Consider the following 18,178-nt stretch of genomic DNA (forward strand, 5'->3'; position numbering starts at 1 on the left):
CAAAGGCATTGAAACGTTAGTTTTTTTAATTAGGGTTGTTGTTTCTGCCTCGAATATCAATCATGACGTTAGATGGGGAAATTATAATTGGGAAATGAAGGCTAAGTATAATAAGATAAAATGTTGAAATTGAGATGAACTATAATCAGGAGGATCATAGTCATTGAAAACAAAGTTCATTTAAATATTCTTTGATTAGGAACATTTAAATTGATTAAAGTTGGTTTCGCTTGAATTTTCAAGGATGCAATTCACTAATTTCATAAGTATTCATAAAAGTTAGCCAATCAACTTATGGATAACTATGTTACTAAGGTTTTCCACATACTCAAAATACTTTTAATTATACTCTGAATGTGACCTTAAATTGACTTGTACTAGACAATGCACTCTATCGTAATAAGAACAGTGGATGACAAAGTATATGGTCCAAGTTTCGAATCAGTTCCGAACAATTTTACTAAATTGAAAATTATTGAAGGTTTGAGGAGATTGTTTCATTTTATTCACAATTTTGATTTTAATAGGCACCATAATAATATATAACTCAAAAAATAAGGTTATTATTTTACATTACTTATGAGTAACTAAAATGCATTTACAAAATTAGATGTAAGAGAAATCATTTGTTGGATTCATTCAGGAGTGCTATTGTACTCTGGTCATAAAATGCTCCGCACACTCAGTGAGTTGCTCTGATGCTGTTTGAAAATGCACGGAATGCACTCAGAGGATGGAAACTTTATGGATCCAGGATCATTAAAGCGTCCTTCAAAACAAAGAAGGAGGGAATTGCAATGAATGTTATCCAGTGTTATGCGTCCATCAATGATAGCGATGAAGATCAAATTTACAAGAGTCTGCAATCAATCATAGTGAAGTGACCAGGAAAAGACCTGATAATCCTGGTGGGAAAGCTAAACGCCAAAGTCGGGATGGACAAAATCAGGTATGAATATACCATGGGACGACATGGACTGACTAAGAGAAAGGAATGGGAATGGTGAGAAATTTAGAAATTTAAGTACATTCAACAAATTGGTTATGGGCTGCATAATATTCCCATACGAACGCATATACAAAGCTACGTCTGTCGCACTGGACCACACTTAAGAGATTTGGAACGATCACATATGCATCAATAAAAATCCAGAAGATCAATCGGAGACGTGAGAACCACCAACTGGTGGTTACCAAGATGAAACTGAAGCTAAAGAAGCATAGGACAACTGGACAAACAGCAGTAAAAAGCTTCAATACAACCTTCCTACGAGATACTAACAAACTCAACAAATTGAAGACAGCTCTCAACAATAGGTCCCAAACCTTACAAGATCTATTCGAAGCTGATATTGAGGATAACTCCGCCTGGAGTCCCTCCGGGGCTACTGCTGGTCCCAAACCCGGATAAAGGAGGAGGGTTGGGCATGGGGTTAGCGTCCCCATCCCGTAGAAAACTAACTCGCTAAAAAAACGCTAACCAGAAAAAATCATTCAAACCTTTTAAACTCTGCCCTCGGAGTCAGAAGGTCTTCATTTAGAAGAATTATGAAGCCTCATGATGAAAGCCGAATTCCTTCGAAAGTTACGAGGCCGATGCCCTTTCTGACAACCAGAGCGACCATTTATTTAGGTACATGGAACACTCGTACAATGTGGGAGACCGGGAGAGTCTTCCAAATTGCTGCAGAAATGAGAAGATACAACCTAGAGGTACTTGGGATCAGTGAAACACATTGGACACAAGTTGGACAACAACGACTAACTACAGGAGAGCTCCTGTTATACTCCGGCCATGAAGAAGAAAATGCACCACATACACAAGGAGTTGCATTGATGCTGTCCAAACAAGCGCAAAATGCGCTTATAGGATGGGAATCTCATGGACCAAGGATCATCAAAGCCTCCTTCAAAACAAAGAAAGAGGGTATTTCAATGAACATCATCCAATGCTATGCGCCTACCAACGACTACAATGAAGACGCTAAAGATCAATTCTACAAAAGGCTGCAGTCAATCATCGAGAAGTGCCCAACAAAGGACCTGACGACACGGACTGGGAGAAAGGAACGAAAATGGTGAGAGATTTGAAAACCTATGTGCCTTCGATACACTGGTCATAGGCGGCACCATATTCTCACATAAACGCATACACAAAAACCACATGGACTTCACTGCATCACATCACGAGAAACCAAATTGACCATATCTGCATCAACAAAAAGTTCAGGAGGACGATGGAGGACGTGAGAACCAAGAGAGGAGCTGATATAGCATCAGATCATCACTTGCTGGTCGCCAAGATGAAATTGAAACTAAAGAAACACTGGACAACGGGGCGGACAATATCACAAAAGTTCAATACGGCCTTTCTTCAGGATACTAACAAACTCAACAAATTCAAGATAGTCCTCAGCAACAAGTTCCAGGCCTTTCATGATCTACTCAATGGAGAAGGAACTACTGTGGAGAGCAACTGGAAGGGGATCAAAGAGGCAATCACTTCAACATGTCATGAGGTCCTGGGTCACAAGAAGCACCATCACAAGGAATGGATCACTGTTGATACACTGGATAAGATTCAAGAAAGGAGGAACAAGAAAGCAGCAATCAATACCAGTCGAACAAGAGCAGAAAAAGCCAAGGCACAAGCTGAATACACAGAAATAAACAAACAAGTGAAGAGGAGCATCAGAACCGACAAACGTAAATATGTGGGAGATTTAGCAACGACGGCGGAAAAGGCTGCAAGAGAAGGAAACATGAGACAATTGTATGACACGACAAAGAAACTCTCTGGAAATCGCCGCAAACCAGAACGACCAGTGAAAAGCAAGGAAGGCAAAGTAATCACCAACATTGAAGAGCAACAAAACGGGTGAGTAGAACACTTCAAAGAACTCTTGAATTGACTAGCTCCACTGAACCCACCCAACATCGAAGCAGCACCCACCGACCTCCCAATCAATGTTGGCCCACCAACAATTGAAGAAATCAGCATGGCCATCAGACAAATCAAGAGTGGCAAAGCAGCAGGACCGGACAACATTCCAGCAGAGGCACTGAAAGCAGACGTAGCGGCAACTGCAAGGATACTCCACATTCTCTTCAATAAGATTTGGGATGAGGAACAAGTACCAAAAGACTGGAAAGAAGGATTCCTGATCAAAATACCAAAGAAAGGCGATCTCAGCAGGTGTGATAACTACAGGGGCATCACTCTTCTCTCAATACCGGGAAAAGTCTTCAACATGGTATTGTTAAACAGGATGAAGGACTGCGTAGACGCCCAACTTCGTGACCGACAGGCAGGATTCCGTAAGGATAGATCGTGTACAGACCAAATCGCAATTCTACGGATCATTGTGGAACAGTCAATTGAATGGAATTCATCACTCTACATCAACTTCATTGACTACGAAAAGGCATTTGATAGCGTGGACAGAACAACACTATGGAGACTTCTTCGACACTACGGCGTACCTCAGAAGATAGTCAATATCATACAGAACTCATATGATGGATTACACTGCAAAATCGTGCATGGAGGACAGTTGACAAACTCGTTCGAAGTGAAGACCGGTGTTAGGCAAGGTTGCTTACTCTCACCCTTCCTCTTTCTCTTGCTGATCGACTGGATCATGAAGACGTCAACGTCTGAAGGGAAGCACGGGATACAATGGACATCTAGGATGCAGTTGGATGATCTAGACTTCGCAGACGATCTGGCCCTTCTATCCCAAACGCAACAACAGATGTAGGAGAAGACGAACAGTGTGGCAGTAGCCTCAGCAGCAATAGGTCTCAATATACACAAAGGGAAAAGCAGGATTCTCCGATACAACACAGCATGCACCAATCCAGTCACACTTGACGGAGAGGCTTTGGAAGATGTAAAAACCTTTACGTATTTGGGCAGCATCATTGATGAACAGGGTGGATCTGATGCAGCTGTGAGGGCGCGGATCGGCAAAGCAAGAGCAGCATATTTACAACTGAGGAACATCTGGAACTCAAAGCAACTGTCAACCAACACCAAGGTCAGGATTTTCAATACAAATGTCAAGACAGTTCTACTGTATGGGGCAGAAACCTGGAGAACTACGAAAACCATCATCCAGAAAATACAGGTGTTTATTAACAATTGTCTACGCAAAATACTTCAGATCCATTGGCCGGACACTATTAGCAACAACATACTGTGGGAGAGAACAAAGCAGATTCCAATGGAGGACGAAATCAGGAAGAAGCGCTGGAAGTGGATAGGACACAGATTGAGGAAAGCACCCAACTGCGTCACAAGACAAGCTCTCACATGGAATCCTCAAGGCCAAAGGAAAAGAGGAAGACCGAAGAACACATTACGCCGGGAAATGGAGATAGACATGAGAAAAATGAACAAGAATTGGATGGAACTAGAAAAGAAGGCCCAGGACAGAGTGGGTTGGAGAATGCTGGTCTGCGGCCTATGCTCCATTGGGAGTAACAGGCGTAAGTAAGAAAGTAAGTAAGTAACATATACAAGGGAACACAAATAATGTTGAATGTACACCATGTAAGTGTACATGACACATTGGTTATTCAACATTTTCTCAATGAATTGTTAGATACAATCATTGGCTTCGTCGAATCCGTTTCAACGAATTGCAGTTGCAGTTAAACTACGATGGTCTAAGTTTGTTCAAAAGCTCTAACCAACAGCTGTGGCCGATCCTAGGTCGTATAGTAGCTCCACTAGTTAGTAGTGTTTTCGTAGTTGGGATCTACGGTGGTGAAGTAAAACCATCTGATTTCAACGACATGTCAGCAACACTTATAACAGAGTTACAGGAGTTGCTGACAGTAGGTATTAATGTAGATAAGTATCACTTACATTTAACAGTTAAATTAGTTGCTGTTATTTGTGACGCTCCAGCTCGCAGCAACGTCAAGTACATTGTGGGACACAATGGTATCGCTGGCTGTGACAAATGTCAGGTCTTAGGGACGCGAATGGGTGGTCGAATGACTTTCCCCAATGGTGAACACGACTTAAGAAGTGATGTCACTTTTCGTTGTAGGTCCCAATCTATCCATCATCGTGGCAGAAGTTCATTTGAAAATCTGCCAGTGGATATGATTAAATGTTTCCCTTGTGAACCCATGCATATGATATATTTAGGTGTTACCAAAAAAATTGTTTCATTATGGAAGGAGCTAGCTCTTAAGCGACTTAATAGGATGGATCAATCAATTATCGCATCAATAAATGATGCACTAGACTTATGTAGACAACACACGACATGCGATTTTCAACGGAAATGTCGTTCACTTAATGAAGTTTCTGTATGGAAAGCAACTGAATGTCGGTTGTTCTTATTATACTTAGGACCTGTAGTTCTTCAGAATAGGTTACCATTATCAATGTACAGAAACTTCCAGTCACTCTCCTTGTCTATTTATTTATTATCGCACCCTAAGTTTCATAGCATATTCGCTAACAGTGTTAGGGTTTACATTAATAACTTTTTATTAGGTTACGAAAGGTGTTACGGTACCGAACACTTAATCTACAATGTGCATAGTTTAAAGCACATTGCAGACGACGTTATGGAACATGGTACTTTAGAATCGTTCGCAGCATTTCCTTTTGAGTCCTACATGAGAAAAATTAGGCGTTCAGTACACTGTGGATTCGCCGTGGCTAAACAAGCCGCACAGCGATATGCCGAAGAAGTTTACTTTCAAAGTATACTGAATCAGGATATGGCTGACAATGTCACTGAACCTGAGGTAACTGATAATTCTTCCAAGCAAATGGTCAGTTACAGGAACTCAAAGCTATCTACTTCAAGGCCGGACAATGTAGTTATTGCCAAAGGTAGACCAGGGTTCGTAACAGAAATCCGTGATGGAGGTCTTATTAGGTTCCGGCCATTTCATAGTCCTTCTGATTTGTATACTGACCCTTTTCCCTCCAGTAGTATTGGTATGTTTAAGTGTTCTACCTTAAGCCACGAATGCACGTGGATAACACTAACAGACATACTTTGTAAGTGCATGTGCTTGCGCACACAACATTATGAGGTCATTATCCCTCTTTTACATACATTCTAGTAGTAGATGTGACATCATTTCTCAAGGACTGTTGCAAATATAGCACTTTAGCCAGTAACAGTCTGTTGGTTAGTGATTTTGCGTCCTCCATCAGGAAGTGTTACTGAATTTTCATCAATGCAATATATGTACAATTTTTCACGCCTGCGCATTCATTTACAGCATCAAAGTGGAAAGTACATCTTAGTTGACGATAAGGAAAACAAGCAAGTGGTCTGTATTCCGAACAAATGGCTCCTGACCAACAATCATTACCTTTATCGTGATGATATCAGTGAGCACGAAATTGTTGAGGGTGTTGATGTTGACATTCGATTCGACGTGAGAAAATGTGCCGTTATGCATCGTTGTGGTAAGTTGTAATCAATTAACATTTATTGTTTTCAGACGACTACAATGTAGCCCAGGAATTAAAAGTGTGTTTAGCAACAGTACTGGGCTACAATACTAACATCGCAACTAACGATGAAACGCAGCCTTGTGACGCTAAGAAACCAAAAAGGTAAATTGTTCAACTTCTTATATCATTTGTGTTAGAACTGTCAAACGAAAGCTTAATGATTATCTATGCACCTCGGAAGAACTAGAGGTTGCTGAGGTTGAGGCTGGATTTGCCCCGGTGGAATTTCCAGTTGTCAACATTTCAACAGGAACGTTTTCTCCGATTGCGAGGTTTGTACCTACTTTATCAATACTCATAGATTAGTTCATCGAAAGCTAACCTTTCATCACCACCAATTCTACGTACGTCGACTGAAGGTGATAAACCGTAAGTTGCATTTACTTTATTCCTGATAACGAAAGTTTGTGCGATGATACAAACAAACTGTTAAGAACGCTCCTGAAATCGGTCAGTGAGCTGTCTACGAAAATAGACAAAATGCTATTTTTGTATGAACGCTTAGCCATGGGTGTAACTCACGGGCGTACAGAGGAAATGGATAGTGATGCAATCACTTTCCCATTACGAACGCATGACGAGTTGCGTTCTTTAGAGACAGCTTTAGAGAACAAAAATTCCGGGATCATTTCGTAAGTTGTAATCGGTGTTTGAAGAAATTTTAGATGGGAAGATTATACCATCTACTATGTGATGATCTTCGTAAATCAGCAAAAGCCTGTCTGAAATACCTCCTTTCTCCGGAACTGGCAAACACGTACACCTTGCACGGAACCAGAAGAAAATTCGGGATTAGTAAATACAAATTTTACTCCACGGTTCAAAGTAAGTCCACATTACTGTATCAACATATTTGTAGGTGCTTTGTGTTCACACTTCCGGAGTGCGACCTGTTCGGAAACGGAGATCACGCACGCCATGGCTACAGCAAGCCAGGCCTTCTTGCATGACGCAAGAGATAAAGTACATAAACGTGGATGGCGATCCAAAGAAAGGGTGAGCTAAAACTACTTAATTTGTTTGTTATAATACATATGTTAACTTTGTCACACATTGTTCCTACACGTTCCCCTTCCTACTGTTTTGTATATTGTTTAATACCACTTAATAAAATGAAGTATTCAGTTGTATTCCCAATAACTGAAGTTCACTTTGGGGTTTTCCCCAAAATTCACAGGATGTTAATTTTCATTATATTTATCACTATAATCACTGTACTTTAATTACTGTAACAGCTTATGACTTTGTGATCAATACTCAAAGTAATATAACTTGTCTCTTGTATGTTTCCCTTTCAGCTGGCTTCGCAGGCTTTATCAGACGTAACTGTAAGTTCTTTGTTCGCATTATTAAGAACATTGTTATACTGTTGGTACATCACCAAACTTTCACATATCTTGACACGTTATTATACACTACAAATGATTTATTTATTTATTTTTTAGAACATTATCAATGACATTTCTACGTCTACGTAAGGTGTTGCTGTTACAACGCAATGAAAAACTTTGTACAAATGATTCATTTGTAATTTTATTAACTGTAATAAACATTTATATATTTCATAAATCAGTCTTTTGATAATCGCGACAAATCGGTTAACATTAGGTTTCATTAGCAATGCGCGATTGACGAAAAGTAATAAAACGTCGCAGTAAGAAATGTACGTAAGCATACTCCTAGGTCTTCCGTGATGTCGATAGGCTTTCGAGAAGCTTTTGCGTCAAAACAGTTTTCCAGGAAAACCCAAAGGTTTGGGGAAGCTTCCTCAAAATGATATAACTATCGTGTTCGTTCCCCTTTCACCCGGCTTCGCAGGCTTTAACAGACGTCACCATAGTGTATTTGTGCTTTTGTATATTGTTTTATACTACTTACAAGAATTCAGTAGTCAGTTGCATTACCAATAACTTCAGTTAACTTTGGGGATTTCCCCAAAATTTCCCCAAACTTACCCAAAATTTTCCCCAAACTTACCCAAAATTTCCCCAAACTTCCCCAGGTCAGGGGAAATTTTGGGTTTTTTTTCTCATTTCCCCAAAATTTCCCCAAAATTTATTATAGCGGCTTCCCCAAAATCGACTCGATTTTCCCCAAAGTTGGGAGCCTGGGTAAGTAAGTAAGTAAGTAAGTAAGTAAGATATTGAGGATAACTGGAAAGGGGTTAATAAGGCATCAACCTAGACATTACAGGAGGTTCTTCTTGGGGACGTTAGATCCCCAGAGCTCATTTGGGAAAGGATCCAATTTTGTAATTTTATTTAGAGAATTTGAATTTCTTTGTTTTCGCGCCGAAGGCGCTCTTGTCACCTTCATGTCGTATTTCCCACTGGGAAATATCTTCAATTCTATTGGTCCGTTGCGTCTTTTGGTATGCTATTTGGTAACTCTCTTCAAGGACGGTTTTGTACTGTATATATACGTTTTGAATTGTGTTTGTTGTTATCGCTCGTTTCTGGCTGTTTGCAGAATATACTTCCCCATTCCAAGTTTGGACTTCTCCATCTAGTTAGCGGTACTGGGACGCATTAATAGTTAGCTTGCTGGGCTTTTGGTTACCGAGTTTTGTTTCTCGTTCGCAGATTAAGTGAACTCGTGACAGCTTCATCCCTAGCAGTTCTGGATCTCAAAAACACCATTATATACAATGGGTCTCTATCGAAACCTTAGACAAGATTCAAGAAGGGAAGAATAAGAAGTCAGCAGTCGACATCATTCGAACAGGAGAAGAGAAGGCCAAGGCACTGACAGAGTACACAGAAGGAAACAAAAGAGTAAAGAAGAGAATTAGAACCGACAAGTAGAAATATCTAGGAGAGCTAGTGATGACATAGGAAGAAGCTGCAACAGAAGGAAATATGAAACAATTAAATGATACAACGAAGAAACTCGAAAGGAAATATTGTAAACCAGAGCGACCAGTCAAAAACAAAGAGGGAAAGCCAGTCACTGAGATTCAAGAACAGCGAAATGGACGAGTAGACTACTTTGAAGAACTTCTGAATAGACAAGACCCACTGAGCCCATCGGACATAGAATCAGCGCACGCAGAACGTCCTACAGATGTTACCCTACTAACAACCGAAGAAACCAAGCATTTAAAACTGTGGATATAAGCACATTATGGAAACTCCTTCGACACTCTGGTGTTAGTAGCTGAGAAGATCGTTACCATCATACCGAATCCATGCGACGGACTAAACTGTAAAGTGGTGCGTGAAGGATAGCTGATAGATGCATTCTAAGTGAAGATTGGTGTCAGACAAAACTGCTTATTTTCAACTTTTGTCTTAATTCTGGTGGTTGATTGGATTATGAAGACCTCGACATCTGAGGGGAAGCATGGAATAAAATGGATAGCCTGTATGCAAGTAGACAATCTGAACTTAGATCACCTGGCCCTTCTATCCCATACACACCAACAGATGCAGTTGAAAACAACTAGTGTAGCAGCAGCCTTTGCATCAGTGAGCCTCAACATACGTAAAGGGAAAATCAGGATCCTCAAATACAACATGAGGAACACCAACCCAATCACAATTTATCGCGAAATTCCGGAAGAAGTGGAAAGTTTCACGTAACTAATCAACATCATCGATGAACAAGGATAATCTGATGCAGACGTAAAGGCGAGGGTTGGCAAAGTAAGGGCCGCATTCCCACAACTGAGAACCATATGGGACTCAAGACAACTGTCAACTAACATTAAAGTAAGAATCTTCAATACGAACGTCAAGACAGTTCTGCTGTGCGGAGCTGAAACTTCGAGAACAACTACAATGACTATCAGGAATGCAGAAGTATTCATAAACGATTGTCTACACAAGATACTCAATGTCCGTTGACCGGATACCATCAGCAACAGCCTACTGTGGAAGAGGACGAACCAGCATCCAGCTGAAGAGGAAATTAGGGGAAGATGTTTAAAGTGGATAGAACACACATTGAGGAAATCACCAAAATGCTGAAGGGAAACGGAAAAGAGGGATGTTAAAGACACTTTCGGGAATTGGAAGTAGATATTTGAAGAACGAACAGAACTTGAGAGGAGCTGGGATTTCCCAGGACAGAGTTGGATGGAGAGTGCTGGTTGAAGGACTATTCTCCACAAATTTAAAACTCCTGTAATGCTTTACACATTAAGTTTATAGCATACATCGAATAGTATGTGTGTACCATTTGAGAATAAATAAGATAAATGATGCATTGAGTGGTTTCATTCTATTATATACCTGTTGGGATATTCAGGAAATTATCCCAAAAATTATTCTATTAAGTCTAATGCTATTCTTAGACTTGGAGATGGTATTATTTTCTTATTGGTCAGTACTTATTTCACCTGTCACTTTCCTACTGGTCAATATTGTACAATGTTATTTTCTATTTTATGGTACGATGTGGTCTGCTTGATTAGCATATAAACAGAGTGTGTTTGAAATATAGTGATTCATATATCCGAGACTGAGACTTGCGTTCTGGGCTCAACTGGATGGGCTAGACAGGGAAGCGGGACCAATCAGAACCCTAGGCCGTTCTACGTGTTTGCGCGTCTTTGGTCCGATCAATAATTCGCTACCCTCTAATCTGCAGCATCACAGTTATAGCAATACCTAACTGATTTGTTATTAAATATCGACTAATGAACTAAGTGGTAACCTCCCTTAATTGTTGATTTATTATTTTCTGAATCATTTTGATAGTGTTTTTCACAAGTTTTTCACGCCATTCAGAAAATTCTATAAAAACTAAGCAGTATCAGAATACTATTTTAATGAATATCTTTTAACTGTATGCCATTTATTAATGACTTCACTTCAATCGAGTTTAGTTCATTATCTTATCCTTGAAAAATGCCTAGCCTTAAACAGTTGATGTGTTTTTTTCACTTTCAGTAATCTCATGCTTAACAGGAACTTGTAATAAGTATTTACGAGTAAATCACTAAACTTAATAAATAAAAATTAAAGGTAACTTCTTCGGGAAGCTCATTAGTGTATATTGAGTGATAATAACCTTTCACTATCCAAACATACACTATTATAAGTATGATGTCATACGTTAAATACATACAGGAAGGGATTTTACTTGAATGAGAGATGATTAGTTGAAGTTCATAATTTAACATACCTAAATTCATTAAATATTATAAGCATTCTATTTTTCAAATTCTATACAAACCTCAAACTGTTTTCGTTTATTTAACTTTCGGTTGATTATCAAAAAATGAATAATATCAATAGTTGAGATCATTAGTCAATTGAAGCTAGATCACCATGAAAAACCTGGAAGCACTTGATGGCCGTTTCGTTCTATTGTGAGACTCCGCAGCAGTGCGCATCCACGAGATTCGAACCCAGTACCTATCGGTCTCGTACTTCCAGGTTTTCCGTGGTGGTCTAGCTTCAATTGACTCATGAATTCAACTATTGAAATTACTACAATCTCCACAAAACCCCTTCTGAAATGAAGAATAATTAAATATGGGTTAAATGTTATGTATAATGAATCCAAGAATTTGATCATTCCTATTGTTCAAAAGACTAACTATATAAACTGTTTTGTCTGAAAGTGTAAAATGTTCATTTGGTGATTTTCAAATGTGTCAAATACAAGTCGCCTAACTAACCGTAATCTTTAACTTCTAATTATAATGTATAAATTCTACTGTATCTTTTTGATAGACACTAACTGTCTGGATACATGTAATTTTTGAGTTATTATAATTTATGTAAATTATACAGACTTTATTTATCATTCATGAGGTTAGTTTATCTGTGAAGTTGATTGAAAATCTTAACTTTTAGTAAAATAGATTATTCACAGAGATACTTTATCTTTAGAGTAGTGAAATTTCTATTACTTTTCAAGTGCGCAGTTATTAACGTTAAAGTTCAAGTAGCAAATAGTAAATTATTTTGAGTTAATTTAAAATCATCGTCAAAAATTATCTAAATTTGTGTGGAGTATGTTTATTACAATATTGGATGATCTTAAAGAGGAAGAATGTATTTGTAAAATCTCAGCGAATGAATTTAAAGTAAATTCAACGTTTCACCTAGGAATCTGGTTCAAGCTTTTTCAAGGAAACATAATCAAACATTAAAATTATCGAATCTAAATAGGTACATGGTTCACTGTATACTAAATAGATCATCCAATCAACGTTAACAATGTTTGAATTAGGTATTTGCTTTTGTGTGTATGAGATATGTGGTGTGAAACGAAAAGTGTGTTAAGATAACAGATTGTATGTATACGTAAGTGGTGTGAAAAGAAATTTCATTCATTATATATTGTCTCTAGTCGGTGAATTTTCAGGAAACATACAATTTTTATATATGATACAAATCAAAAATGTCACAGCATACATAAAATGAAGATAAATAAACAACATAAAGGAATGAATTCAAAGAGAAAGGATGTATTTGTAACTGAATTTAAATGAATGTTTATGCTAGTTTTTTATTGTTCCGGTTAACTGTTTAACATATTCAGATAAGACAACTGATTAGAACCGTTAAACATAATTGCTGCCATTCAGATACTAAACAATAGATAAAATGGAATAAGGAGTTCAGGTTTATTTATTAATTATTAGTTGTCATAGGACAACTAATCGTATTCCAACTCTCTTATTAAAACTGTTTGGATTTGCCTCCCATTAAGTCGTCACCCAAATACTGTGTAACTATTCGATCAAATTTAGATAAAAGTTCTTATATTGGATGATCATATTTTAAATGTTTGATCGGGCGTTTATATCCTTGAGATGACAGATATATTTTTCTGAATACTTTCGATGAGTTCCTATGGGCCTGATTAAAGTTCTCTTTTACTTAAACCATTTATCTTATTGATTGCTACTGATTAAAATTGATCAACACTGAAGGCTATTCCACATCAAATTAGGCATCAAATAAGTGGCTATGCAGTTTAAAGTCAATAAATCAATCATCAGCATAAAGGAATGATATATATTTTCTGTTATAAAGTTACCTTTGATATCAAAAACCTAACACTACACTGCTCAACTTTATTAATGATAAATATGACTCTCAGTTTGAAACACTGTAATTATTTCTTGACGTTTCTTGAAATGAGTTATCAATGTATCTCATTCCAGTATCATCTTAGTTGTTAAACCATCTTCTAGTTATTTCCAGTTGCATAATGAAACTACTTTCAGAAATATCAGTTTAGGTGTTGTGGAGATTGTTAAGTTTTTGGTTGAAATCATGAGTCAATTGAAGCTAGACCACCATGGAAAACCTGGAAGCACTGGACGGCCGTTTCGTCCTATTATGGGAATCCTCAGCAGTACGCATCCATGATCCCGCACCCCGCGAGATCCGAACCCAGGCGCCAGGCGCTTAACTAACTAGACCACTGAGTCGGCATCCAATGGTGTTAATGTCTAACCTCAACCAATCCACGAAATTGTGCGACCATCTTCCATTGTACTGAGGTAGACACCTGTTTCTACCCGACACGGATTAGCTCCACTGGTCACAGAAATATGATGAGAAATATGATTCTCATTTACTTTCTTTCAAATTTTCTCTATTTTTCATATATTAAGAAGTTATATTATATAGATGCTTTGACTTTGTAATCATCTTTAAATATCCGAAAATTCATACAAAATAGATAGAAAACTTGAAAGTTTATGTATGTTTTTTTTCCGAATGACAAAAGTATTTAGAAATGTTAATTGAAAATAATACCATATTTACTAATGTGTTCCTTATTCATTTTGTCAATATTGAATGAATTCACTTTACTTCACGAGAATCAGCACACTATTAATTACTAGTATAGGGGTTGTGGAGATTGTTAAGTTTTTGATTGAGATCATGAACCGATTGATGTTAGACCACCACAATTGAAAACCTGGAAGCACTGGATGGCCGTTTCGTCCTATTGTGGGACTCCTCAGCAGTGCGCGTCCACGATCCCGCTTGCGGGATTCGAACCCAGGGCCTTCGGTCTCGCGCGAGAACGCTTAACCAACTGGACCACTGAGCCGGCATCCAATGGTGATAGTTTCTAACATCAACCAATTCACGAAATTGTGCGACCAACTTCCGTTGTACTGAGGCAGATACCTGTCTCTACCCGACAAGGATTAGCTCCACTGGTCACGGCTGAGGAGTCTCACAATAGGACGAAACGGCCGTCCAGTGCTTCCAGGTTTTCAATTGTGGTGGTCTAACACCAATCGGTTCATGATCTCAATCAAACACTATTAATTATTAGGACATTTATTATTCAATAATAATAATAATAATAATAATAATAACCTATTTGCGTCCTGTAATCAGTTATGTTAAAATTACATAGTTGATATAACAACTAATAAATTATTCATATTTTTTTATTTTCCTTTCTATCCATTTTAATATTCCTATTTTAATTCAGATCTTACTTTAGGACATTTTCGATTGTGTATATATATGTGTGTGTGCATATTTCAGCTTGAGTATATGTATATTTGTATGCATGTAGGTGACATCTACTTTATTCACTTTGATATTTGTTTTTATATTCTACAAAAAATAATACTCTGAAATAGTTCCATAGTTGTTTGATTTTATAGTAAACGGAACTATACAAACAGTATTTTTGTTGTTTGATCATATTCTCAATAATAATAATAATAATAATAATAATAATAATAATAATAATAATAATAATAGTGATGATGATGATCATAATGAGATCATAATAGATAAAATAACGTATTCGATTGTCCATTATGCCTAACTGGATGTAAAAACAGGATTTTTCTCCTTTTTTTGGGTCTGTTGTTATTTCCCGTTTTGTTTTTAGTTTCCTGTCCGAAATATAAACAAAAACAACTATCGAAAATATTTTATTCGACTCTTTCTGTTTTATATGCTAGAATTCTCTTATTTAATTAAATCTTTTCTAATACACTAAGAAGAATAGACTAGGTAAGATTGATACTTTGTTGTTTGAATCTTTTAGTTACTTGAATGTTCCGTTGTTATATAACATTCAATGAGAAGAATATTATTCTGTTTATTTTTTAAACAGAATGCATACAGATGTTATTGTCTCTTTGGTTGGTATGAATGAATCTTAGATGAAAAAGATTTATTTATAATCAGTATAGTAAATACTAAAGAAAAATAGCTATTAAGTATAATTACCTAACAATCGTTTGGTGAAGAAGCGGATAAAATGCAGAGTCTTCTGGTAGCACTAAGCAACAATGCTTGGAATGCTCTTCTCTCCCTCTAAATGCAAAATGTTACTTCAGGACTGGCCTGCATCAACACCTGAACTAAGGAAAGGAAGTGAAGTAATAGAACGCGTTGACAACTTCACTTATCTTGAAGTCTGATCAGCTCTAATGGGTTGGTGTCTGCCGAAATCTCAGCACAGATTCGAAAAGCTCGCTTGGCTTTTGCCAACTTACGTCACCTATGACGAAGGCGAGATATCCGTCTATCAATAAAAGGAGTATACTGCGCGGCAGTCCGTTCTTTTTTAATTTATCGCTGTGAAACATGGTCATTAAGAGTAGAAAACACTCGTAAGCTACTAGTATTTGACCACAGATGCCTCAGAAATATTGCTGGCGTCTGCTGGGATCACCGGATAAGTAATAGTGAGGTTAGACGTAGGGTATTAGGGAATGATGGTAAATCAGTTGATGAGATTGTGGATCTTTGTCGACTGAGATGGTTGGGCCACGTGTTACGTATACCTGAACACCGACTACCACGACGTGCAATGCTAACCGGTGTTCAGGATGGTTGGAGGAAAGTTAGGGGCGGCCAAACCAAAACATGGCATCAGTGCTTGAAGTCACTAACTTCTAGTCTGAGCCATGTTGGGAGATGCAGACTACTCGGTTGGGGTCCGCGTGACTATCGTAACCAATGGTTGGAGATTCTTGGTGACATGGCTCAGAATCGATCACAATGGCGTCGGTGTATACACTCTCTATCTTCCCTTAAACTAAGAGATTAAAATTGCCCCATATCTTTCTTTCTACGAACTAATTCTTTCTTCGTGTACTATATCCTTATTGCAATCTTTCTTTTATATATTACCACCATTGAATTAACTACTTTTATGAACCTGGTGTTCATCTTGCTGTGCTAATGTGGTATGGCAACTTGGACTGATGCATATATGTGCCTGGTCCTACGTTGTAGCTGACTGACTGACTGACTAACTGACATAACAAGTGTATAATAAGCTAGACAGAACATAGAAAAGTTTTAGTGGTGAGCAATATTGTGTTCCAATTTTATTTCATTCCATTAAAATGTATCAATATTTCTGGTAAATGAAACAACAGGAAAACAATATAGATTTTTAAAACATAGTATATAAAGTCTGTAGCAGTTAATTACATTATGACTTACATCAGTTCCCACTAATTTAATATAACATTCCATTGCTTTTGATCCTGCTGAGTTAGCTCGAAATATCATAGATTCTTTTCCTTAATTTAAACAACAAAAAAGGCAAATAGTTAATTGGGTTGTTTTTTTCAACAAAATATATTTTCAATAAACAGTGAATAATTGTCTATAAGAGAGTTACATATATGAGAAAGAAATAATAGTCCAGTAGTTTCTAGGTTTTAATGTTCCATTTAGCTAAATTCATACCAAGGTGTAAACTACAAATTAACAAATTTACACAGACTTCTTGCATTAAAGTTGATAATTTACCTGATAAAATATGTTTATAAACCAATATAATACTGGTTATGATAAAGTAGTATGTTATAGAGTCTATTAAGTATTTAAAAAAGAGAACATAATTTAGAGACTGATAACAAGAAGTGAAATAATTGACTAGTTCTAGGGGATTTCATACTTTATATGATCTCATAGTGTCACTGAAAATCAGACGAAAAGTATATTTCAAAGATGAGTATATGAAAATCAAAGTCTATTAAATGACACATTTTCAACAAAACATTTTAACAGTATAGGAGTTATGGAGATTATTATGTTATTGATTGAGATCATCAAGCTAATCCGTGTCGGGTACAGGCAGGTATCTACCTCAGTACTATGGAAGATGATCGTGAAATTTTGTGGATTGGTTGATGGTAGACACTAACACCATCGGATGCCTACTCAGTCGTCCAGTATGTTAAGCGTTCGTGTGAGACTGAAAGCACTGGGTTCGAATCCAGCGAGCGGGATCGTGGATGCGCGCTGCTAAGGAGCCTCACAATAAGACGAAACGGCCATCCAGTGCTTCCAGGTTTCCATTGGTGGTCTAACATCAATCGGTTCATGATCTCAATCAAAAACATTTAAAATTTGTATCACAACTAAATAAAAGAAGCTGTTGAACAATTTACTATTTTTCACATTGTATTGGACCGAATTTATACTTCCGTCATATTCTCAATGTTTATTTATTTGTTTTGAAAAATTAATTAAATGGACAACCGGAAGTGAATTATGATGATTCATATGATGAATTACTGCCAACTAGACGTAATTTAAATATTTATCATAATTCTATAACTTATACAACATGAAAAAAACAACTCTCCAATCAGATCATCTCTGCATCTTTGAAAATACCATCCCACTGAAGTTTCTGCTTGTAGGTGTGGTTTGTATTTGAATCATTATAAGCAACAATGCAAGCATGTTCGGGATGCGATTCCCCCCATCAAAA

General features: G+C 37.4%; 2 protein-coding genes across 2 annotated transcripts in view; one reads left to right on the top strand and one right to left on the bottom strand.

Annotated features, from left to right (window-relative positions):
* The window catches only part of RASAL2_1 (Ras GTPase-activating protein nGAP), a 103,547-nt gene that overhangs the window by 16,697 nt on the left and 68,672 nt on the right, over positions 1-18,178 (bottom strand). The window contains exon 7 of the mRNA XM_051209164.1: positions 16,897-16,976. Coding sequence (XP_051074595.1) covers positions 16,897-16,976 — 80 coding nt within the window. The remainder of the gene's footprint in view (positions 1-16,896; positions 16,977-18,178) is intronic.
* MS3_00001695 (uncharacterized protein) lies at positions 4,118-8,603 on the top strand. The gene is made up of 7 exons (XM_051209165.1): positions 4,118-6,448; positions 6,484-6,598; positions 6,634-6,768; positions 6,803-6,865; positions 6,901-7,321; positions 7,356-7,824; positions 7,942-8,603. Exon 1 carries the CDS (start codon positions 4,801-4,803, stop codon positions 6,094-6,096), a length of 1,296 nt encoding a protein of 431 aa, XP_051074596.1. The 5' UTR covers positions 4,118-4,800; the 3' UTR covers positions 6,097-6,448; positions 6,484-6,598; positions 6,634-6,768; positions 6,803-6,865; positions 6,901-7,321; positions 7,356-7,824; positions 7,942-8,603.

Source organism: Schistosoma haematobium, chromosome 1, assembly GCF_000699445.3.
Source record: "Schistosoma haematobium chromosome 1, whole genome shotgun sequence".
Taxonomy (NCBI): Eukaryota; Metazoa; Platyhelminthes; class Trematoda; order Strigeidida; family Schistosomatidae; genus Schistosoma; species Schistosoma haematobium.